The sequence below is a fragment of the Poecile atricapillus genome, chromosome 1 (genome assembly GCF_030490865.1).
Source record: "Poecile atricapillus isolate bPoeAtr1 chromosome 1, bPoeAtr1.hap1, whole genome shotgun sequence".
Lineage (NCBI taxonomy): Eukaryota > Metazoa > Chordata > Aves > Passeriformes > Paridae > Poecile > Poecile atricapillus.
In genome coordinates this window covers 5,699,626-5,725,034 of record NC_081249.1, presented here as the reverse complement: position 1 = coordinate 5,725,034, position 25,409 = coordinate 5,699,626, and the positions used below count along the sequence as shown (strand labels likewise).

General features: G+C 41.9%; 1 protein-coding gene across 1 annotated transcript; it reads right to left on the bottom strand.

Annotated features, from left to right (window-relative positions):
- Positions 1 to 1,874: 1,874 nt before the first annotated feature.
- Positions 1,875 to 24,674, bottom strand: RRP1B (ribosomal RNA processing 1B). Its single transcript, XM_058833874.1, has 16 exons — positions 24,391 to 24,674; positions 20,142 to 20,224; positions 19,175 to 19,232; positions 18,407 to 18,492; positions 17,370 to 17,431; positions 15,870 to 15,999; positions 14,406 to 14,470; positions 13,735 to 13,898; positions 13,417 to 13,511; positions 12,498 to 12,595; positions 12,049 to 12,068; positions 11,499 to 11,624; positions 10,094 to 10,830; positions 7,128 to 7,274; positions 6,319 to 6,385; positions 1,875 to 5,248 (listed from the first exon to the last, which is right to left on the bottom strand). The coding sequence occupies exons 1-16, from the start codon at positions 24,521 to 24,523 to the stop codon at positions 5,058 to 5,060; spliced, it is 2,262 nt and encodes a 753-aa protein (XP_058689857.1). The 5' UTR covers positions 24,524 to 24,674; the 3' UTR covers positions 1,875 to 5,057.
- Between the last annotated feature and the right edge of the window lie 735 nt (positions 24,675 to 25,409).

Here is a 25,409-nt window from a genome sequence, read left to right as displayed (position 1 = left end):
TTGGAGCCCCTGATGTGCCCAGGCCCCTGTGAGGCTTTGGACACGGCCCCACACACGACAGCCCCAGCCTTACCCTGCTGTCACCATCCGCTAGCACAACTGGGAGTTCATTTGATCTCAGAGTGCAAAAAGGATACCAAGAGATTTCAGTTTAAATCACAACAGCAATAATGCATCTTTAATTTAGTGCCAGCATCATGGGTTATGTGATAGATGAGAGGGAGAGAGAGAGAGAGAGAGAGAGAGAGAGAGAGAGAGAAGGAGGGATAGTCAAAGTAAAGAGAGAGAAAATTTGGGGTTGTAGTTACCAACAGACGTGACAGGGTCACCAGTGTCTTCTTCCGTGGGGAGATCTCTCTCAGAAAGTAACTTAGAAAAGTCACTTTTATGGTCTATTTCAAAGCAAGGGGCAGTTGGCCAGAAATTGGTGAGATTTATTGACTGTTGTGCTGTCACCCGTTGCTCGGAGAAGCCGGTGTCAGGTCAAGCACACCTTCAAACAATCACTCAGCAAGAGCCCACCGCAACCAGGCCAGAACCCCTGCACAAAGTCCCCAGGGGTTTCAGGGTCTTAGTCTCTGTTCTTGTGATGGTCGTGAGGCAGATGAGGGAAGCTTGGAGCCGTCTCTTCCACCTGCAGAGCCCTGGCTTTGGAGGCTGGGCTGTTCGGGGCACGAGCCACTGGCCAGATGGATGCAGCCAGGGAGTTGTGGGCAGTGGCTCCATGTCCGGCTGCAGGACGGGGACGAGGGGTGTCCCTCAGGGCTCTGCCTCAGCCCCGGGGCTCTTGCCTGGCTGCCCCAGTGACACAGACCTGGCCACAGACTGTAGCTGTTTCAGTTTCAGATCTCTGCTGCTTTCCCTGGCCCCATCTGGCTCCCACAATGGACCAGGCACAGGCAAGCACTGTTGGAAAAGCATTTAATGTGTCCATACTGAAGCCACCCTGTGTCACTCCCTCAGGATGCTGCACAGGCTCTGGGCCAGCCTCTTTAACACTTTTATCTCTGTTCTTGTTTTACCTGAGGATTCATGGTTTAACTTTACTCGTTACAAAGTTTTCTTTGTCTGAATAATTACCTCTGCATTCCTGAAAATTATGTGCTTGTCAAAACACCGTGATTAATTTTAATTGATCCTGAGCTGGTGCAGGGCCTGCCACTAGCTGAGGTGGGGTTGCAGCACTCTGCAAGGTTTCTCTGTACATTAATTCTTTTGGATGTGCTGCTGGTAACAGCCAGGCCAACAGCTTTCCAAATGTCCATCTCCCACCTATCCTGGCACTCTGCACATCTTGCCAAATTACCACTTTAGTTATCTATTTTCATCACCAAGCAGTGACAGGGTGTGATCTACACATTCACCAAGGGAAATACAGGTTGGATATTAGGAAAAATGTTTTTTACAGAAAGAATAATGAAGTACTGGAATGGTCTGCCTGGGGAGGTGTGGAGTCACCATCCCTTACATGTATTTAAATAAAGACTGGCTGTGGCACTTGGTGTCATGGTCCAGTTGTGGTGTTAGGGCTGGGTTGGACTCGACGATCTTGAAGGTCTCTTCCAACCTGGTGATTCTGTTGAATTCTGTTGCATTCTACTAATTTCTCCTAAGCAATCTGTTAGGTGCTGCTATCTCTGACCCAGTTCCAAAGGTAAGAAGTTCAAGGTGTATGAACAGCTATGTCCTATCCCAAGCCTACTCCAAAGGCGGCTGAGTCTTCATCAGTTTGGGTTCTCTATGCGATCAAATAAAAGGAAGATAGATAGCAGGTACATGCTAGCAAGAACAACTTCCATTGTGCTTTCAAGTATTCTCCCAGATGTTACCCTCTCCAAACCTCCCAAATTCACAGATTTACCCAAAATACAATGTCCACAAAAAATACGGTTTATTGGACTAGGTTAAATGATATAATGCTTAGACATTGTATTTGTATTAACAATGCTCTTGCAGAGAAGCATAAAATGAAACTTTTTTCCTGCCTCTTGTGAAATCTCACTGCAGGTAATTAATGACAAACAGCACTGGATACTTTCCAAGTTGCACAGCTTTGACAAGACTATAAGAGATCTTGCACATCCAATAACTGAAATAGAATTTCAACTTTTTGCCTTGCTGCATTAATGTTGTGCTTTTGAGTTCTCTTGAAGCTATGAAGAATTATAAACTATTTGACCTTGATAAGTTGATCAGATTTGTAACAAAAATATAGAGACAATCATTAAAAACCACTGTCTTTTAAAAGTTAGGCCACATTATTCTTGACTCAGAGCATGGCTGGCAGCTAGAGCTGGAATAACACTGAAAGAAACCATGAAGTGACATCAAACAAGTCAGATGAGTTTTCCTCTTCTCTTTTCTTACCAATACATTTCTCCTCAAGAGTACCACTGTGTCTGTGCAGTGGATATTGTGAGTTACATTTCTTTTTTCTTTTTTTTTTCTTTAATGTTTTATTGGCATTGTCACTACCCAAATACTTTGGGTAATGTATTCAAATGTAACCCAACAATGCTGAATAAACTGCATTGACAGGGGTTGGGTTTTGTTTGTGAAGTTGTCCTGAATGAAATTCCAGACACCACTGAAGACAATACCCACCTCACAGGTATATTTACAAAGCGTTGCACCAGATTCATGGCACAGATGGATTATGGATGCATCGCAACAAGCAATCACATCACTGAAATTTTAGATAGAAACCTGACTGCCATTTCTGCCCTCTCTATTTAACACTGTGGGCAACAAAATAGTTGGGCAAGCAACAGGTTCAGTGGGTCTACAATCAACAGAAAAAGATCCAGACAATCAATACATTACCATAGTAAGTTATATGTATTAAAATCAAACCAAACCCCAATGTGTCTGGATCTTGAATTTTTCTGTGCACACCAGATTCACCGAGTGATTGTTTGCATCTCTATCCTTGGAGGAATGTGGCATCTCCAAACAGGCATTCACAACCATGCACATACAAATGGTTTTATGCATATTCCACAGGAGACTTTTCACCCACAGGACAAAGTAACAGTACAATATATTGAACAGGCTGTTACACCCTATTTACCATCATCTTGTCAACAAAATCCATTATGCTAATATACAGTGAGCTTTTTTAAGCATAAATGAACAATACTTGCATAAACAAATATCATTAATTTATCAGTGTATTCTCCAGAGTTCTTTATTGATCACAGAAATAGATACAGCCTAGCCCAATACCAAAACCAAGTGAAATTCAGTCCTTCACTGTAAATGAGAAGAGACAAGAGCAAAATTAATTTCCGGCAATGCCACAAACCATTGACTGTCACAAACTTAGTGAGAGAACTGGGACGGATTAGAATTGATCAGCTGAGACCAAGCAGCCATCTGGAAGGACCCCAGTGTTTTGAAGCAATTGTCGATGAGCTTCAAAAGAACAGTTTCAATACAGTTCCTTATAAGGAATAGTCTCATCCTCCTGGCAGAGGACAGACAACATTAAGGACTGGTAAAAAGCAGCACTGAAGTATGCAAATATGTCACAAAATACAATTCTATTGGCTGAAGTAGCTAAATAAACATTTATCAGTTTATTGACTTGATAATCCACTTATCCTAAGACAAGGTAATGAAGAAGGTTCACCCTCTTTCTTGCAGGATCACAGAATAACTGGTGTGAAGCTTCATGAACAGCTTTGCTCTGGCACCAGGCTGTGCTTCCAAGCTGAGCTCTAATGTAGAGATCTGCTGAAAGCCTTTGCCTCATTCACATGAGGAAAATTTCCAAAGAAAGATTGCAAATCTTCTAATTGTATCAAAAAAGGTTTTATTTTGATTTAGTCTCCCCCTCCTCACTGTTCCCATTCAGATTATATAAATGATCTCTTGCAGCAATGCACCTCAATCTTTATCAAAGAAGCAAATTATAAACAAAACACGCAGAGTAGTAATAAAAGATCCGAATAAAAACTGAACTCCCAAGAAATGCCAAGTGGACATCTGATTCTACATCAAAACCAAAACCAAGCTGCATGGGCTGTAAACTTTCACCCTGTACTGAGAGGCACCAAAGCTTTCAGAGAGATGTATCCTATCCCAAGATGCACTACACCCATTGAGCTCACTTCAGTCCAGGCAGAGATTCATGCTCTGAATGGGGGCTGAGTTCTGGCACAATCTGGTGACACCAGCTGCTAAAGCAGAAAACTGGGAGTCTTGTCAGACCTCCAGGAAAGGCAACAGAGGGGGCTGGGGGAAAGACCTGGAAATATCAAAGATTTCTCCTGTGCAAGAAGGAGAATTCGCAACTGCGAATTTCAGTCCAGTGAAGAGAAGGAGCCAGCTCACAGTGTGACAGGCTCAAGCCAGCTGTGGCACTTGTGTTACTGAAAATAATGTGGTGACTTGTCCCCAGCTCAGCAGGCAACCAGCTGTGAAAGTTTATTTGCACCAGTGACCACTTGAGCAACAGCTGGGGGTTTCTTATGCCAGGGAAAGCTTGCTTGCTAGCTGCAAAGCTACCCAAGTCCAGCTGTTATTAAACATAGACACGAGGTAATCATTATTTCCAGAAGAATTAACAGGACGCCAGGAGTGACACATGAAAAATGATAGAGGAGAATTTTAAAATACGTGAGCAAGCAGACTTAAAATTTGCATTGCCTTTTTCCAATTTAAACTCTGTCTAATGAAAGACAGTTTAAAAGCGTGAAGTGCAAGTTGTCTTACACTGGCTCAAAAAAAAAAAATAAAAAAAAATCACTGGAACAATCAAACCCTGAACATTCCTAAATTAAATGGACAAGTCTCTTGGGAATGACTTGGGCAGAGACCATACTTTTCATAGACCAAACCTGAGCAGAGATTGGATTTTGTTTCTTTTCTGTAAAAAGACAAAACAAGTATTTCAAGGTAGAGTTGGTTTCAAAATAGCAATGAACCAGGTCATAATCAGAATTTTGTATATACAATTAGTATTAACTTAAAAAAATAAAGAAGTTCAAAATACCTCCAGAGAACATTCTAGGTTAGCAAAATGTCCTGTACAAAAGTAGGCCACATTTGTTGGTTTAAAAGAAGTCCACAGCAGCTGGTCTCTTCTTAGCTGATAAAGTAAATGGTCTCTTAATTTGGGGCTCTTTTGCTGGGGTCACTGTGGGTGACTTCAGCACTCCATGACGAGGTTTCTGTTCAGGATTGAATGCCACACGGGAAGGTCCTTCTGGGCTCACTAATATACTTTTGTCAGTCTTTTTAAATTCTGTTGAAAAACAAGCCAACAAGTTAAAAAGAAATGCAACCCCTGGAATAATTGTGCCTGTCAATCAACTGGAATTTCCCAGCCCTAGAAGCCTGAGTTAGATCCCAGCAAGGATCAGAAGCCTAAGCCTTGGCTTAGAGAAAAGAGATGGTGGCGAAGCACATCTCTCAGCAGAGCTCCTTGGGGAACAGGGCCTGCTGCAATCCACTGTGAGCCCTCCCCGTGGTTCCACAGAGCACCAGAGACTCTGGGCCTTTTCCTCAGACACAAATGTTCCAGTTATCCTGAAAAACACCACACTGGACTTTAAAAGATGACAGTGGGTAAGCAGTGTCTCTACTCTGTCTGCTGAACAGCTCTAGAGCTAGACTCTTAGCCATCCCTCCCCAGCAGGCAGGCATTTATTTTTCATTTTGTTCAGCTGTGTTATATTAACATGAAGACATTTACCTAAATACACTGTTCTCAATTTGAACATGACCTATTGCACACCTCAGAGTTAAAAAGTAGCTAAATGAATACATGGAATATAATTCTAGGCTATGGAGCAAGACATTTATTTAACAGGGAAAACACCACCTGCTTACAGAAGAGAAGTGACCTTTATCTACTCATGACCATTAATAAACCACAAGCAGCCAAGATAAAAAGCAAACTTTGCTACTACAAAGTCTGATTTTATCAGCATGTCAGCACCTTTGCCTTGGGAAACAGAAGTGAGCAATGAAGACTGTGAAGTGCCCGTGTTTCCAGAGTGCAAATAGGCAGCTCAGGAAGGCAAGTTCATCACCCTGCTGCAGTTTTCCATCCGTGAGGCTCCTTCTGCAGGTCACTAATGCAGCACCCTGGAACTGCTCAAGTCTAGCTGCAGGGCTGAATGCCCTAAACTTTACCATCTCCTCTGGAAATAAACCTGAGGACGGTTTGTAAACTAAATACAGATATTGAGACAAATAAAGGAACAGAACCATCCTGTTTTATAGGTGTTCCAGAGGTGCTGAATGTGTACAGCTTCCCCATTCCTCAGCTACCAGAGAGACCGTGGACACGCACACACATATCAGACTCACCTGCAGTCATGTTTTTATTCAAGCCAAACGTGACTTTTTTGGAGCTGGGTGTCTGCAGTTTGTTCAGCTATAAAGCAAAATGAAGACATGAAATAAGTAAGACTTCTGTGGCAATGCTTTGAGTTCTTTCACCTGCACCCCACTGATGTAAAGCAGCCTACTTCTTCCTTTTTGTTTAAACTGCCCCAATCCTCTGGCACTGACTGCTGCTGAGACAGCACTGTTTCCCTAGCCAAAAGCAAATATATTCCATTTGTACAGACATCACCTACTCTCCTTAATGTCATTATGTAATTCAACAACAAACAAAATGATATTTGTGTTTTAAGCAGATTGGTCCCACTGCACTCAGGCCTCAAACTGCTAAGAGGACTTGAAAAGCTTTAAATGTTAAAAAGGTCTAGAGAAGAGGGCAGACTTTTGAAGTCCTGCACTGTTGCCACTCTCCAGAAATGAGAAGAAATGGAGGCTCAAAGTCCCTTTCAAAGATTAAAATCAGTTTATGTTTTTGCTTTCTTGAGAAATGAGCAGATTTAGGATGGTGTCTGTTCAACAAGAAGGCTGAAAGCAAAGGGGAAGGAAAAAAAGAGATTTCAGAGACATCTATAACTCCTTTTCTGAAACTCTGGAGTCATGTGTGACTCTGTCTACAGGGAAATGCATCAGCATGTCCAGTTATATCTGCTCATGTTAGGAGACTAAAAGGGAATGGAAAAGACAGCATGAGTGAGGTCACACTCCTTGCTGGGGAGCTTGCTTGGGAAGACATTTGTCCCCAGACTCAGATGCCCTTTGTGAGATCACCTCACCTGCATGGATGGCCTGGTAGAAGAGATGGTGCTCCTGGCTTTCCTGAAGAACACTGCCTTTGGTACAGTTGATTTTTCAAACTTTACAAAATCACTTCCTGGTTTCGCTTTCTTTTTCTTTAACGGTGACAGAGCAGCATTGCTTTCCTGTGAAGGAGGGAAAGGGAAAAATGCTTCAGCACAAAGTACTGTAGCTAATTAATAACTAGTGCTGTGACCAGTGCTGACCACACACTTGCATCAGTTAATCATCATATTTAGCTCCCAGCAGGTAATTTTGCAATTAGTATGACTGAAAGCAGAAGCTGAAGGCAAGTTCTGTGCAGAAATAGGAAAGTCATTGCAAAGCACAAAAGGAAGAATCTATTAGATTTGCCCAGCCCAGCAGAATGCAAACAAACACGTTTTCTCCATGTGCATGAGGATACTTTCCAATTGATCCAGCTCTCCTGCACACAAGTGATCATTTTTTTCCTTCACCATAAGCAAAAACTCTTTTGTGGTACCTCTGGATGAATAAGATAAATAACTAATGAACAAACACAGCTTTGGGCTAAGATGGAGACTTTGAAGAAATAAATGGAGTATGAATCTGACTATACTTTTAGAAATTCAGCTATTGTGTAGTGCTACTGGTTTCCTGCCTAAAATTCATACTTCTGTGGCATTTAAAGCAATTCTTGTCTCCAGTACAAGACAATTCTTAGGACTTGCACTGGCAGAGCTTTCTACCTTGCTGTGTGTGGACTGTGGTGAGGGGAGGTTCAGTTATGGTTCTCATCAGCCTACAGACATGGAATTCCAAAGGCATTCACTGACAAACTGTGGAAAATGTATAGCAGATATGGCCTCTTTTGATTTGAAAATCACTTCAAATAAAAGGAAAAACCACAAGGCTTTTAGTTTTCTGAATTGTGGAGACAACTCTGAAATAATACTGATCTTGTCTGTTTATTTCCTCTTCTCCTCCTCCTCTTTCCTCTGAATATTTGAAGCTAATCCTCTGGAGGTGTGTGGTGTCCTTGAAATCAAGAATCAAAACATGACCCTCATTTCTGGGCACAAGGCCAGGATTACATAACTAAAATCAGGAAATAAAACAACATGTTATTTCTCAAGCAATGAAAACAAAAATAGCAAAGCTTAATTTCCTCCACATTTCTGCTTTTTAGCTTTACCCTGCCCTCCTCTTTCTTCCATCAGTATTCTCCTTCTCCTGACTCAACTTCCAAGTATCTTTCCTTGTCTCCATCCCTCTCCTACCGTTTAACACACACACTCTCACACAACTACATGAACTGAGCAAGAAAAAGCAAATGCCACGATTTCTTTGGAATTCCACATGAAGAGTGACCCAGTAGCCCATGCCCTGAGAGCCAACAGGGCAGTGCTGGGGTTGTGCTCCCTTTGCCTCAGTGCCTACACTATGCTGTGCCAACAACTCATTTCCATCAAGTCTGCAGGAACTTCTTATCTTGAATCTATCACAGGTCTTGGAACCTGTTGGTCACTTGCAGAAAAGTCTTAGAGAAAGATGGGGGTGTCATAATCGTACTTTCTTAGACATTAAACTTTAATAGACAAAGAAAAAACAGGGCTGAAACATGGAATATTGAGGCAACAGAAGACAAAGGCAATGGTTCCTACTTTGGAAGCCCCACAGTGAGAGAAATGCAGTTTGAATAGTAGGGAGAGAGAAACCTTTTGGTTTTCCTCTCAGCACTTCAACATCAAAAAATAGAAAATGTCACTTATTTCATTACTATTTAAGCAGTTTCAATATGATTTTTTTCTCCTGTGAGGGAGTGAGTAGTTGTATCTCCATATACAAGGCTGCACTACTTAACTAATCCTACAGTTTTAAACTTAAGTCAAACAGAAATGAGCTCATATGCTCATAACATGCAGGTTTAAAGTCTTTTTTGCACTCATAATTTCATCTGTGCTTTATGAATTTTTTCTACCAAAGTGAGACTGTCAGCAAGACTTCTAAAAATGTAACTAAACCCCTGAATGTGTTAGGGTGAATATGCACATGGGAAATGAGCAGTCAAAAAGAATTTCAGTAGCATGAGAGGGAATAACACCTGCACTCTCTTTCTTAGCCACATAATCAAAACTATACAGTGTAAAATGCTTTTTTACTCCCAAATCACTGAGAAAAATCAACCCTATTCTACCTATTACAAAGAAGAAAATGGGAGTGCAAGGTAGAGAGGTAAAAAAAAAAAAAATAGGTTGTTCCCAAACTGCAAAGCATACACTTTTGAAGAAGACATCAGACCTTCCTAGTGAACAAACACAGTATTGTCTTTATAAAATACTGGACCATTCATAAATGTGATCACACAGTCATAGATGACATTAAAGGTCACAGTGGCATATTCTCTATTCCAATGTTCCAATGTTTATTCTCTTTCCCCAAATGCTTTCCCCAAACAGTCCTATCAGTTTTTTTAAGATGGAGCAGTGAGTGAGCAGAAGCAGTCACTCCTGGAATTGCTCTGGGCAGTTTCACAAGGAGCTGATACTAATCTTTTGTGCTGCTGCTGCTGCAGAAGGGATGTTTCATCTTCCCATCTCTCACTGTTTTGCCAAAATATGATTCTCTTTGTGAGTATGCTGAAAGCTCAACCAGAGACCCAGGGCAAAGGAATAATTAACCCAGGGACCACAGGAAAAACCACAAAAAAGGACAACCCCATCTTGCCCCTAACATCCCATTTTTCAGCTGGATGGGTTCTTCCAGCTGAGTGTCTGGCACAGGATTTAGTGTCATTGTACAGGAGGGTGTGACCCTGTAGCAGTGTGTGGATTTCTGGGGAATCAAGTTCTTTTTTGGTGACAATGTATGATGACAGCAGGAAGCAGCCCAGGCAGTCCCACGCTCAGAAAGCCAAAGCCAAATTTGAAAATGAGCCTGGCAGTTCCTGAAGCAGGCAGAGAAAATAATGAGATGTACATACCACCTTCCTGCTTTTCTTGCAGACAGTCTCCAGAACTCCGTTGGCTTCGACAGAATTTAGCACCTCTTTCACTTTTCTCTTCTTTTTCAGAGTTGCTGCATTCTGACTGGAGACTTTCATCCCTTCCAAACCAACTAACTTTGTCTTCAGCGTGACCTTTGTAGAGGGTGCAGATTCAGCCCCTGCCTTTCTTGGCAGGGTCCCCAGCCAGCCTTCCTTGCTGGGCTTCAGGTCAGTTTGCTGCACAGGGGGATCCCCATTCACCAGGACAGCCCCTGCTTTCTGCTTCTTTTTCACAGCCTTAGGAGGTAATGGTGTGACGGACGGGCTGACATCCTCTGCTGCACGGGCACTGGCTGGTCCGTTCTGACACGCTGGTTTTGCAGGAACATTCTGCACTTTTGGATTCATTTTCTTCAGCTGTCTCTTTTTCCTCTGTTCTGTGTCAGTCAGACTGTTCTGCACACAGATACTGTGATTTTCTCTGGTGTCAGCTGCTACATTTGTGGTCTCACTGGCCTCTTTTACTAGCAATTTCTTTCTCTTCCTGTCCTTGTTATTTTCTGGCACCTTTTCCTGGCTGGAAGCATTGCATCCAGATGTTTCAGCTTTTCCCTCCTCATAACTTCCATCAGCTCTTCCAGAATCAGCACTTTGGCTGTCCCTCTTCTTCCTTTTTTTCCTCTTCCTCTGGGGAACTGATGGCACCTTCACACTTGACAGCTCTTCTTTAGCCTCTAAATCCATCCCAAAAAGAATGCCATAACACACGTGTGAAACAACTGAATTCTATTCTATTTTTGTTCTTTTATTTTAAAATAGGCACACCATTTTCCTGTTACCAGCCTGCACTACAGTTTCACTGTTACAGCTGCTCAGGACACTGCAGTCTGATGATGTCTGGCCCAATTAATACTTTGCTAATTTTGCCTTGTCACAGGTAAGATCTAAACTATTCCCTGTGGCAACCCTATTTTTCATAGCAACATCCCTAAAAAGAATTGTTACTACCCACCTGTTAAGCCCACCAGGAGGACAACTCAGGGCTCAGTATTCCAACATCCCCAAATTCTTATATTCTAACACTCATCCTGTTCTAAGATGGACATGTTTCTGCTTTCCTACAGTAAATGCAGCTGCTCAAAGGAGCAATGCGAACAGCTGCTTCCAGCTCTGCCTCTGACTGAAAATTTTAAGGTGATGCTTGCCTCAGAACTGGGAAGAGAACTCCCCCCACTTTCAAAGAGAACTTAATTTCACATTTAACGTTTATCACAACAGGATACAAATCAGCACACCCTAACCAATAGTGCTGCCTTCCTCAGAACAGCTTTTATCTGACACTTTGCCAAACTGCACAAGTCTCTGCAGATTGTCTCTCTCCCAAATATTGATCTTCCCTTACCTTTTACTTTTTCCGGCTCATTTTGCTGCCAAGGCTTGACAGCTTTTTTCTTTCGCTTTCGCCTACCAGATTCATCATCGTCTTCATCTGTAGAAACATCTTCAGGAATATCTTGGGGGAAGATTCCTGTTGAGGAAGGATAAGGTATCAGAAAACTGAGAGTCCTACTTCTATGAACAGTTATGCTGTTCCTATACAGCATGACTCCCACAGAAAGAAAAAACAACTCCTTTTTCCCCATCCAACCTTAAAGAAAAGCATATGACCAATTTCTATCTGTCTAAGCAAAAATAATCATCTTTCATTTAAGGACAAAGTACAGGGTTGCTCAAATTGTGAAAGGAATTTGGCCATCTCACAAAAAATGTATCATGTGTCTTAATGAGATTTTGAAACCCCACAAAACCCCCAATATAATATTCTTGAAATACACATTAAAAAAAAGAAAAAAAAAAATCCAATACACATTGTATGGGAACGTTATATATAATTCAATGGAAAATAACTACTGTTATTTCTACTATATCTCTGTCTGCTGGTCAGTCCTTACCTTCTGCTAAGTCTTGGAACCTGCAGGTGAGAGGAAGGGAGAAAAGAAAAACCAAACTATTATTATTCATTCAGTACCAGTAACAATACTGGCAGAACAGCATCACAGTACTCACTATGGTTTTGTCAAAATAGGAGCAACATATTTTTGCACAGGAAGTTACAAGCTCCAGAAGAGATCTGCCTCAGAAACCCCCAAACTCACACCAAGTCACTGAAAGTATTGAGAAAACAGCAATTTAACACTTTTCCTGTATCTGTTCTTTGCATCACACCCAACCTGATGTCACATCCTGCAGTTCAAACCCACACTGTGCAGATAAGCCCCAGCTGGCTGCAGTTGTCTGGTACCAATGAGGAACAGCACGACAACGTCACCAAGACAAGAGAGGCTGGGCAGAAAGAAAACCAAAGTTATCTTAGGACAAGGTTTATTTCAGCAGAACTCACTTTTTGACCAGCTTGTACAGCCGCTTTCTGTTCAGGGAAGGTATATTTTTCTTGCTTGCAAATTCAAAGATTTTGTCAGCAACAGCCTTGTAATCAAACTGTTGGAGGAAAGTACAACACAGCTGTTCTCAGTTTATCCATGCAGGATAACCCAGTGCAAGTGGTGTTATGAATATAGCAAATATTAAGGTCAGTAGGTAAATTGTAAAGATACACATCTTGAAACAGACACTTCCTTTAAACCCCAAATGTTTTCCTCTTGAAATTTACGCCCCCCTCACACATGGACTTGTACAGATGGCTGCTTCATTAACAGAACAGCTGAACTCAAGCATCACTTTCTTAAACATTCCTAACCTTAATTCTTACTCGAGAGAAGCAAACTCACTTCAAAATTCCCACAAATATTTAGCTAAAGATCAGATTTAAAGTGTGCCATGTCCTAATTCTTGCTTAAAAGCCACAGATGCATGAAGTGTATCCACCTGTATGTGTGTTTGATGGGAGGATGTGTCAGAATCACTAGACTGCACTGGCCCTGGGTCCAGAAAACACAAATTGTAACGTATTACCCTCTCTCCTACATAACCCATCATCCATGTTCAATGAAAATAGGCTGATTGCTACCCCACCCTCACTGACTTGGCTTTTAGCACATACATTTTTTAACTTTTGAAACAGGAAAGGAGGAGCAGAAAACAAGGTATGGGAGAGAGGAAAGAGGAATTTAGACATGGATTTTTTTTTACTACCACTCCCAGAATACACATTACATAAATACCACCTTACAATAAAACAGAAGGAGATTAAAATTCTGTAACATGTTTATCCATTAACACCCTTTATTTCTGCACCTTTTGAAGGGGATGAGAAAAAAAGAGAAAAGAAATATCAGTAACAGAACAAAAGAGCCACAAACCTGAAGAACAGCCCCGATCCCATCATCAACATTTTCATTGATATCCTCTGTTTCTTCAGAGTTCTGTGCTGATTTTCTTGATGGACATCTGTCTCCTATTATAGAAAAGGACTGAATATTAATGCTTTGTCTGAGATAGTGACTCCAAAAGAACAAGCCTTATTAAGCACATCTGAAGGGTAAGACAGGAAAACACAATTATCCTTACAACACCCTGAACATGTGTTTGTTTGGTTCAGAGCAGAAATGTATTTTCAGGAAACAGGTTCTTCCATCCTTGCAACTCTTCCCAGGGCAATTTAAGAGTTTCCTCCTTACCTTTAGTTTTAAGCATCTCTTCATTTTCCTGTTTGTCTTCTTCAGATACATCCTCGTCATCACTGTTGGTGCCCAGCTCTTTCATCAGGTCCTCGATGGCGAAGGGGGACTGATCCACGATCATCTCAAAGACACCGGCGACCACAGCATGGAGCACACGCCGACTGTCACAGGAGAGCAGGGTGAGACCAAAGGCAGACCATAAACACCCTCCCCTCCCATGTCAAAAAGGTGGGAATTTGAGGGAAAATGAATGAGAAAGAAAGTGGAAGAACACTGAACTCTTCAGACTATGAAAATGAACCTGTTACTCCCTAAACAGAAGTCCTTTAATCCAAGCAGTGTCCTGATAATGTGCCCCACTTAAATTGAATTTTAAATGTTTAAATGCTGACCTATATTACACTGCAAAGAAGCAGCTCGGCTGCTCTATGCATTAAAGAAATAAAATAACTGGACAAATTAACCAACAAAGGTAATACAGTTCTTATAAATCCATGGAGACTATCCATAGCTTTATTAAACACAAGTTATCTTCAAATGACTGTGCACATTAATGGTAAAATATCCTTCTTTCCCTACATTCAGAAATGATGACTCTTTGATCCATTTATTACCACATTCAGAGATTTTTAATTCTTAAAACATATTTATCCTTTCATTAAACTTACTCCTTTGATTTGGCGGCAATTTTGCAGAAAGGTTCAATGAACTTGAGATTCTGGTCTGCTGTGAGCTGTTTGATTAGAAAGAAAAAAAACATGAGTACAGAAAATGCTGTTATGTGTACACTGAAATTCCTTGAATATTGGTGTTTGTATAGGAATTGGTGTTGGGGATTTTCTTTAACAGTCTTTCAGTATATTATCTAATTCCAACTGGCAGAGGAATCCAGGGCTTTTTGTTACTACTGCTACCAGTAACTTCCAGATATTCCCTGGAAGTATTAATAAAACACTGACTGCCTTGCAGAATTTATTCTGCTGAGTACAGAAATACAACGAAGATTCTTACTTTAGATAAGGAACCATGAGGCAGAGAAAGCTTAAATAGTTTAGTGTACTGTCCCAAAGGTCTGTAGCAGACAAGAATAAGATTTGGGTTTCTCTTAAATGGGCTGCTTGCACCAAAACCCTCTCAGCTACAATAGAGCTAAAGACCCTTCCCTTCAAAATCCAATTTATGAGCATCATCTGTGGTTTCAAATAGTCTGGGGGACTCACTCCCCTCTCCGGGCTTCCAGTGAGTGGCTTAACTACAGTTGTGTGACTGTGGAGCTGCAGAAATGATTTGCAGTGCAAGAGCCCACACTTCCCTGATGCAGACTTCTCTCTCTTTATCCACAATCCAGATCTCAAAATCTGCAGGCAGGATTGGTTTGAATACTGACTGCAAGGAATAGGAATGGAAAACTGCTGACAGCTTTGTCCATGGCAAAGAGAAATACCAGAAGCCAGAGACAAGGGGAGGTCGCTGAGGAGGAGCCTGGGACAAATGTGGGGCAGCAGGAAGGATGGAGGGACAGGAGAGATGCTCCTTGGCTTTGCTGCTGCAAAACTCTGCACCACTGGACCAGCAGCCAAAATTAAGGGCCATAAATTACCTGTCACAGCAACACACAGCAGAGCAAGACATGTCACCAGCAAACCAAACATCTGGATGGGGAGGGTAAACTGCACAATGCACAGACAACTATAAGCAAATATTAGACAACTGTGAAAGCTCATTTTCCTCCTCTATTTAGGTGTTACACAACGAGCCAAGAGCAGGCTTTATGTCAGCCTTTGCAAAAGCAAAGAGTGACAAACATGTTCACACAAGGGAAATTACACTGAGTCCCCTCTGAAACAAACAAATGAGAAGAGTCTAACTTTTCTATCACTATTTTTCCAACCTCAGTCTGGAGCAGCATAGCAGTACTCAGGAACTTGATAGAAACTACCATATTCCCACTGTCAAAGACATGAATGAAAGTAAAAGCATAACTTGTAGTAAGTCACTTTCTTCATGCTTACTCAGTGTTGTTATATTTAAAATCATTAAAAATTACATAATCTAAAAATGACATTTCTTCTAAGATGCTTCATGCCACAGTTAACATCAATCAAGAATAGAATTACAAAGTATTTTCTAACCTCCTTTGCACCAACTTTAGCCAGTTCATCCAGATAGATATCAATGAAGTGGAATTTTATCCCAGTGGGAGAATTGCTGTCTGGGTCCATAACTTCTTTCATTAATAGCTGCAGCAATGGTTCAACTAGACTGAAAAAAATGATAAAGAGGAAAAAAAAGAACTATATTCATATTCAATTGCTCATGTCTTATTTGCCTTGAAAACAAACTCTTGTCTTGAAAACAAACTCCACTTCTTTACAGTTATGGACAACTGTCCAATTTGAATTTTTTTCCTTCTTTTTTACCCTGAGACCTATCATTGCTATCTTTCAGGAAAGTGAAATTTTGTATATACCAAACTTTCTCCCCTGGCATTCTTTGGGACCTACTGCAATTTTGCCCAGAACAAACATTTCCAGTCCCAAAGAGAATTCAAAACATTGAAAACTTGTAAACATTCTTTCAGTTTTACTTTAATACACCTTTCTTCAAAAGCATTTTAAAAGACAAGAGGGAAAAAAGTCATGTTAGGCTGCTTTTTGGCTCTACTCAGGAGGGAAAAGCAGTTCTTGAGCTCTCTCACTCTGCAAAGAAAGGAAACATGATCCTCTCTCCCACATTGCCTCCTTCCAGTGAAAGATGGAGGCCAAAGCCATAAGAAACCTTGTCAGAGAACAGTTTGGGTGACCAGGTGTGTGGGAAGAAGGGCTCCAGCTTTATCAAACCTCCTCCCACACCTTCTGCTCCTGTTAAGGAACATTTTCATCTCTTCAACCTGAGGACATTTACCCAGAGCAAAATTAAGGTGGAACAGGAGGGAGGGATGGGGTGTCCTTTAGCTCTGTTTTCCTTTCTGTTTCCACAAAGATGCCTGTCTGCATCCCACATTTCAGAGGGTGAGAGAGAAAGGATAACCTTTAATTGAAACTAATTGAGCACTTTCAATTAAAAGATTTAAATCTCTTCATCAAAGACAAGAAGCTTAGAAGTAGCACAAGAGTTCTAGACAGAACAAATGACTGCAATTATTTGCCTTTTAATAGAATATGGAAGAAATACAACCAAAACTACTGATGTTTACAACAAACAGGAGACTAGTTTACAATTAAGGGGTTCTGTCTTATGAGAAGTCACCATAATAAACCTTGGTAATATAAATACTTTTAAAAAAAAAAGTCAGAGCCAATCAGAAAACCATAAACAAACAAAAAAATGCCTTTGCTGTATTTTTTGGTATGCAGGTTCCCTGTCTAGTCTTGCTGTAGGTGGTATTTCATTGATAGCTCTTCTGGCTACATCAGAACATTAAATACATTAAATACTGTATTTAATTTATGATGTGCAACACCTTACTATGTTACTAAACAAAGAGATAGGAGTAACAAATACGCCTTAATGTTAAGACTTCATGACACTGGCATCTATGGAAAGAAAGCAAGAACCTATTAAATGAAAATATATTTTAATACAGGTATATTGGGTGACTTGTTTATGTCAACCATCAAAAATCTGCTTACCCCTCATCCCATTCATTTCTTTTCAGCACTTCAAAGGATTGCCTCAAAATCAGACGCATCAGCTGCAAAGCACAAAATCCATTAAACATGTTGTTTATGAAAACAGGTAAAGGAGTCACTGTGACTGTAATATGAACAGATTTCTTGATAAACCTCTATAGCTCTTCTCATGAACATTTTGACAGACTGTCTATCATGTAGTCCAACAGAAGGTTGCTGTGAAGCAAAAAAACCAACAAACTATCTTCATATGCTAAGCTCAAAAAATCCATGACCATTTCTACTATAAAGCTTTCTCTTGATTCATGCCCCTGATTTCTTCATTAAGTGCTGCCTTAATCTAAGAAAAGCCACAGCTGAAACTGGACACAATATGGGACAGATAATAACAATAATAATTCAATTTACTTGAAAACTGCGCTAAGAGACGGTCACATGTAAAAAATCCACATTCAACTGGCTCAAAACACTTCACTTACTGAAATAACTTTTATCTGCTGATATTGGGAAAGAAAAAACACCAGTGAATTTGCCTGCATTAAATTACTTCAAAGAGGAAGATAGTGGGATTTTGTTCTTTACAAAGGTATGCTTTTTAAGACTTAAGTTCCTGTTTTAATATTCTGTTTCCTATAGAAAGAATTCTGACTACTGAATGTATTACAGTGGATACTTCACTGGTGGAAAGTTGGGATTCTAGTGCAGAGTCATAAAAGAGTCTTTAAATAGTCTGATCTAAACAACTGATGTTGATACAGTGTCCATTGAGACAGTATTTATATTCCATATAGAAATCAACGAGAAAAATCACTGTGTTAGAAGGGAAAGCACCTGAGCACAATATGAACTGTACTGGCTTTTAAATTCACACAGTGGTGAGAGCCTTTAAAACAAACATCTCTTAGAATGTGTCAAGAAGATGATACCTTGTCTTCTCTTACAAAACACACCAATGCATGTGCAGGCAGAGCTGCCTTCCAGCACAGCAGCACCACACATTTTCTAGGAGAAAACACCACCCAGACAGGTATAACTACCATGTAGTACTTGTCCAGACGCAGATTGTCAATCCCGTTCCATTCCCGGTTCATCGTCTGCCAAAAAGTCTGGATGAAGAGGTGTTCTGCAAGGGAGCATGGAAAAACATCTGTATGAATGGCACAGTGGGCTACTCTGCTAACCTGAAAGAATCTCAGGAAAGGGATGCAGTGCCCTAGGATTCTCCTAGTGATGGGGTCAGAGCTGTGGGCCTGACACTGGTACAAGAATCAATTAAACTTGAGAACAACATAAGAAAATGCACACATCTGCTTCTAAAAACCAGTTTAATTACAGGGACAGATTTGTATCTATTTGGTGTTATATACACACAAGTTTGAGCAAAATATCTATTCTGCACCCATTTCTATCCATGCATTTTTGGCACTGACTGAATACTCCACTTCATAAGCATTTTGAATACCAGGGACTTAAAAGTTCATGAAAAAAGGTTGATTTTCAGCAGGAAATACACAGAACAGTCTATGCAGAATGGAGAAGTAAGGGGACTAGTTTGTTTTGCTACCTGTCCTGAAAAATCTCACTGGTATCACACTGTGAAGACACAACTCTTCTGCAACAGCCAGAAAAAACCTGCATCTCATGCCTCCCCTAATGCAATCACACAGACCAGCTGGACAAAGAGGAATGAAAAAACCTGCCAAAACAGCCCCTCTATCTGTCTGTCTTTATTCTGGCACTGTGATAGTGGAATCACCAAAGAGGGAAGTACCTCACAAAGCATTAGGTAATTAAATAGTACTTACGAGCCTCTGTATTCTGAAACACGTGGATAAGCTGTGAGATATTGGCTGCAAGTTCCTCCTAAAAGTAAATAAATATAATCAGAGTAGCAGATTTTTTTAGAGTTTGGTCTCCTCACATGACCAGTAAACAGCAAGAAGTATGAATTTCATGAAACGGCTCTCGAAATGAAATATATTCTCTCAACAGCTGCTTTAGTACTGCAGTGATCCTTGCACTGAGACTAGGTCAGCTGGAAGAGAAGTTTCAAGGTATCAAAACCTGTTCATTTTACCAGATCTCTGCACAAATCATCTTTCTGACAGCAGACAAAATTAAATTAGGAGGAGAAGAACGCCATGTATTTGAATTAATAAATGATGCAAAACTTATGGGGCACTGCTCTCATATAGGTCTCTGGAGGGATGTGAGCTGCGTGTGAGATAAATCTTGTTCATGCAGACAAGTGATTTGAAAATTGAGGTTAGTGGGAGCTGGTACTCCAAAACCGTCTTTATCTTTAGAAATATCAAAACCATCTGTATCTTTAGAAAGTAGGGAGACAAACCAGTAGAAGGTGACAAAAGTATGCAGTAGGAACAAAGTTGGTAGTAGAGGAAGTGCTACTGAACTAACAAAGGAAAAGGAAGTGTGGAACTTTCACATTAAAATGTGCACAAATGTTGCACCTGCAGTTAAGGGCAACCTGCTGTTACTGCTTTAGTTACACAAAATCAACATTTCATGAGGCATTTATTTTAGCACTCCTTTTGCAAGGTCAATAGCTGCACCTCAGAAGGTGACTCCAGAGATGACCTGTTCATGTTCAGATCACTGAGTTACAGTCACCTCTTCTGCATGTGCCACAGATGGGCTGCAGGGGAAGGAACAAAATAAAAAATAAAAAATTTCCCCCATTCTAAATTAGTATGTCCCTAGAGTGTATTTTGGAGGGACTCCCTCAAGCAAATACAAACTCAGTTACTATACCTGAAGCAGAGGTTTATCCTGCATCCACATACAATAGAAAAGGCCCTTCCATATTTTCAGCATCTCCTCCTGACTGAAGCCACCTATGGTACAGAACAAGTCTGAATGAAAGGAAAAACCACACATTTCCACCAAAATATTTTCATGCAGTTCCCTCTTCTCCCTGCTTCCTTCTTTGTTATTTTCTCTGGGTTCCTACTGTAAGCACATTAATTGGAAGGCAATTTGGCATAGAACAGTGATTCAGTGACTGTAAGCTTCTACCTTGTACTGAAACAACAAAGATTCCAAAGCAATCACAGGTAAGATGAATATCAGGATAATTCTGATAAATGTCTCTGGCATATTTTTAACACCAAGTCAGAAATAAATTTTTAGTGAGAGTATCAGAAATAGTTTTACAAGAGACATGTTTTTTGTTTTGTTTTGTTGTTTTTAACAAGTCTCACTTTACCAATACTTTTATTCCTTACTAGGGGTTTGTTTTGATAGAATAACCTTCTAGCAATCCACATATTTATTTCTGCACTTAACTTTATAGTCAAAGAGCCTGAGCAACTATAACAAAAATATTTCCAATAGTTAATCTTGGGATGTAGTAACACCTGAATTTTAACAGCAAAAAAATATTTTCACATTCCAGAAGTAAAGTACTATATGGAAAGTCACTAACACCTGCTCAAGAACTGGATTTTTCCTTATATCAGCTAAATTTCTGTTTAGTAAAATTGTAACAGTACATTGTTACAAGGAAGCTAAAATTACCTACCACAGCTATTTTCAAATGATGCCCTATTAAATACTGCCAAGCAATCTCATGAAAAATCACTTTGAAAGGGTCACCATCTTCAGTAAGCTTAAATTTGCTCCATAAAGATCACTGTCTCAGGGTCTGCCAGTCAAAAAGCCCGAGACCCAGTGCAAGACCTAAATTGTGCACCTTCTTCTTGGACCAAGTTACCTGAAAGCAGTTACCACTCAGACAAAAACACCTGCAAACACAGTAGTCCTGATTGCTTAAAAAGAAAGGAAGTGAGGAAATATGCAAAATGCTATGTAGGAAGCAATGTGTCCAGAAGTATTAAGCATTAATTATAAATTTAACTTAGATTTGACAGTATTGTTATGATAAAATACGAAACAATTTGATTCACTGATTTAATATTCATTGAAATATTAAAATTAATAACTCTCTCAAGGGAATTATATGTGACATAGAGTGGTAAGAAGCAGTTTTAACCTCACAAGCAGCATTAACCCTACAAAGGCATCACCTGCTACCTATAAATGTGGCTCAGGAGTTCACAGAATTCTTCAAGTTGGAAAAGACCTCTCAGATAATAACTGCCAAGGCCACCACTAAACCATGTCCCCAAGTGCCACATCTACACATCTTTTAAATCCCTCCAGGGACACTGAATCCACCACTGCCCTGGACAGCCTGTTCCTGTGCTCTGGGGGAAGAAAACACAGACTTTCATGGGGTTGCTTTTCATACACACAGAGCTTTTTTAAGTGTCCTAGGCAATCCTGTACCCATTTGACAAAAGTTTCTTACCAAAAATGAGAGCAATTTTCTTATCCTCAAAAGAGTAATTTCAAGTTTATGTTTTCTGTTTTTCAGCTTTATGTGTTGTCCCCAGCCACAGGTGGCAAATAATAACCATTAAAGTAAGGTAATTTTAAAAACTGAATGCACTGAATTAGCAATCACAGCACCCACAACTGAAGGCCTTCTATACTTTAATCCTATCCTGAGAAGGATTTTGGCTTTAGGGCTTGAATTGTAACTGTCCCTATGCACAGCAACTTTGTTCTGTGTATTGTGGGAGCAAGTTACAACCACTCACAGCTACTTTAGTGCAAGCCTTTTAGTATTTGTTTGGGAGTTGGGCTGCTTTGACACTGCTATCATTGACTTTGTTACATTTTTTCCTATTCTAGATAATCCCAATGGGCCAGATCCACACAGGCACATTTCAGTGGAAATTACAAAAATCCTGTAAAGATCTAGGCCCAAGTAAGTGCAGTTCTGTCAGATAGGAAATCCCCCAGCAATCTTCCCTCTTTTACTATGAATTATTTCTGTTCACTATTCTTTCATGGATTCATCTGGTAGTTCAGTGCCTTCCACAGAGTTTAACTTCTTGCTGAAAATTAAGAGCTCTGGCACTCTGAAGAAGCTCCCTCAGCCTTAGCACAGATCACACAGTTCTGTCTACCTATAAAACACCTGACAGCCCTGAACATCAGGTCAACTCCAGCACTTCTTCCAGAAGTCAGCACATTCTCAACTCCTCAGGTCAGGGCATCTTACCTGGGTTGCCTGATGTGTGAGCCTCATCCCTCTCAGAACACTGGATGGGTATACAGCTGCTAATTAATAAATAAGTTAAAAAAAAACCCTCTCTCCTGAACATGCTTTTTCTCCAGGCCCAAAGAAGTTAATCTTTGTTTCAATACTACCAGTTTGAATAGTACCTAACAGCAAGTACATCTAAAGGCTCTGGAGATTAGTCACCCTTGTTTCTTACTCATTTGCATTCCACGGTGTGCTGATTTTAACATGCAAAAGGTTCACAGCCCAACGGAGCAATTTCCCTGTGATGGTTTCACAATGTCTTAAAGCAGTGCCTGAACCTGCAGCCTTCTCCCTCAGTTATGGGCACTCCTGTCCTTCTTGTGGCTCCTTCCACAAACTGCAAGGAATCTGCTCTTTGCAGTGAGGTGTACAGAGTACTGCTGAGCAAAACCAGCCCCCCTTAGAAAGTCTCCAGAGCTAAGAAATAGAAAGTACTTGGGAGGTACATGATGTACACCATCCTAGTCCCCAGAAAGTCCCTAGATTTATGTTATCTATTATCTATGTAATCTATATATCTATTATATAGTTATCTATAGATAACTATCAGGAATGGGATCATGACTGTTTGCCTCCCTGGCCTGACCCTGTAAGGCTGTTCTAGGTGTCCTTCCCTCTGTCAGATGTGGCTAATGGGTCAAATACTACTCAGAAAGGCAAGAAACCATATTCATTCTACAGTCTTTTCAAGGAATTCACTGAGGTCTAACCAACACTCCAGCTGCAGTTTGCTGTAGTAAACAGTTTTGCAGTTAGCTCTTGGGGTCAGCTGGTTCCCCAAAGCCATATATATAATACATATAAAAAATATATACTAATAGATTAAATATAGATGTAATACGCAATAATATATTATTTAAATATGTGGTAATAAAATAATGTATAAAACAGCTAATAAAATACATGTTTTATATAAATGAAACATAAAATATAGATTATGCATTATATTATATATAAGGTATAGGAATAACACACATTCATGTGGAAACTGTGCACATGAGGCGGTTTCAAGTGCAGAGAGCTTCAGACTGGCCTTGCCAGCCCCAAGCTGACTCCAGGGACCCCACTGAGCTCTTAGTTCTAAGGTGCCAATATACAGCTCCAAGTAGAATTTTTGGAAAAACGTAGAAAGAAAATCTTTTGATATACCATGAAGTGGAGGCAACAGGGAACCCAAATGGGTTACAGAGAATCAGCTGTAACCACACAAGTGCTGAAACATAACTCAGCTTTCTTCGATTCCCTCTGATGCTCCTGAGTATCAGTCATGGAAACACAGACATCACCTCACAGAAACAAGAGAACATAAAACTTTATGCTGCATATACCGGGATGTTTCCACATCAGAATATAAAACTTTGTGCTGCATATACCGGGATGTTTCCAGCCTGGATCAGTTCAGTGCGTTTACACCCTGTTCCTTGGGGACGAGAGCACACAGGGCATCCTGCTCCCATCCCGGATTTGCTAATGGTGCCAGCAAGACCCTCCCTCGATCCATGCTGATCCTTCCCGAGCGGGGATCCCCGAGTCCCCGGGCCCGCGGGTGCTGGGGCTGCGCTTGCGGCACCACCGGGGCCATACGTGTGTATACACGGTGAAATATATGCGTAAAACAAGAAATAAATTAAAAAAAAAAATTAAAATAAAGACAAAAAGTAACGTAAAAGATAAAAAGAATTAAAGAAAAAAGCCGGAGAACCCCCGAGGAGGCGTGCCGGGCTCAGGCGCACACGTGGTGCTTCCTTTCCTCCCCATGCTCTCCGGCCGCCGGGGCCGCCGCTCCCCCCGGTTCGGCACCGGCACCTGTCTCCATCCCTATTCCTGTCCTCGTCCTTGCCCCCGTCCCTGTCCACCCCCCGGCCCCCGGCCCGGCCCGGTCCGTACCGGCGGGGCGCTGGGTCCGCACGCCGATGTAGCCCCGCAGCTTTTTGAGGGCGCGGTCCCGGATGCGCTTCTCGTTGGCGGCCAAGCGCTGAGCGAACTGCACCTCGGGCGGCTGCACAGCCACGGGAGCCATGGCCCGGCCCTGCCCCGCTCCTGCCCCGCCGCCGGCCCGGCCCGGTCCGCCCGCACCGCGCCGGGCTCCGCCTGATGCCGTCACCGCCGCCGGGCTCCGCCTGATGCCGTCACCGCCGCCGGGCTCTGCCGTCACCGCGGGGAAGGCGGGGCGCGGGCAGGGATGCCGGGATGGGTGCGGGAGCGCCGCCGAGTGCTCGTCAGCACCACTGGCCCGGGTCCCCTGGGGCTCTCCACCGGCCCGGGCACCCCACAGATCACAGAGTCATTAAGGCTGGAAAAGAACTTCTGTGATCATCGAGTCCAATCTACGACCGATCACCACCCTGTCAACCAGCCCATGGAACGGAGCCGTCCTTCCTGAGTCGAGGGGTCCAGAACTGGACACAGCGCCTGAGGTGTGGCCTCACCTGTGCCCAGCACAGAGCCATAATCACTGCCCTGGTCCTGCTGGCCACACTATTGCTGACACAAGCCAGGTGCCATTGGCCTTCCTGGCCACCTGGGCACACCTGGCTCATGTTCAGCCTCTGTTGACCAGCACCCCAGGTCCTTTTCCTCCGGGCAGCTTTCCAAACACGCCTTCCTCAGCCTGGAGCTGCAGGGGATTGCTGTGACCCAAGTGCAGGACCCAGCAGTTGGCCTTGTTGACCCTCACACCACTGGCCTCGGTCCTTCCACCCATCCTGTCCAGATCCCCCTGCAGAGCCTCCCTGCCCTCCAGCAGATCAACACTCCCTCCAGCTTGGTGTCACTCCTGGAGCCTCCAGCCCCAGCAGCACCACAGCAGGGCCGGGCTGCAGCTCCCCACAACCCTGCCTTGCTCTGGCCGTCCCCAGCAGCCCGGCATTGTCACGGTGTTGTCCCGCGGTGTTATCCCGGTGTTG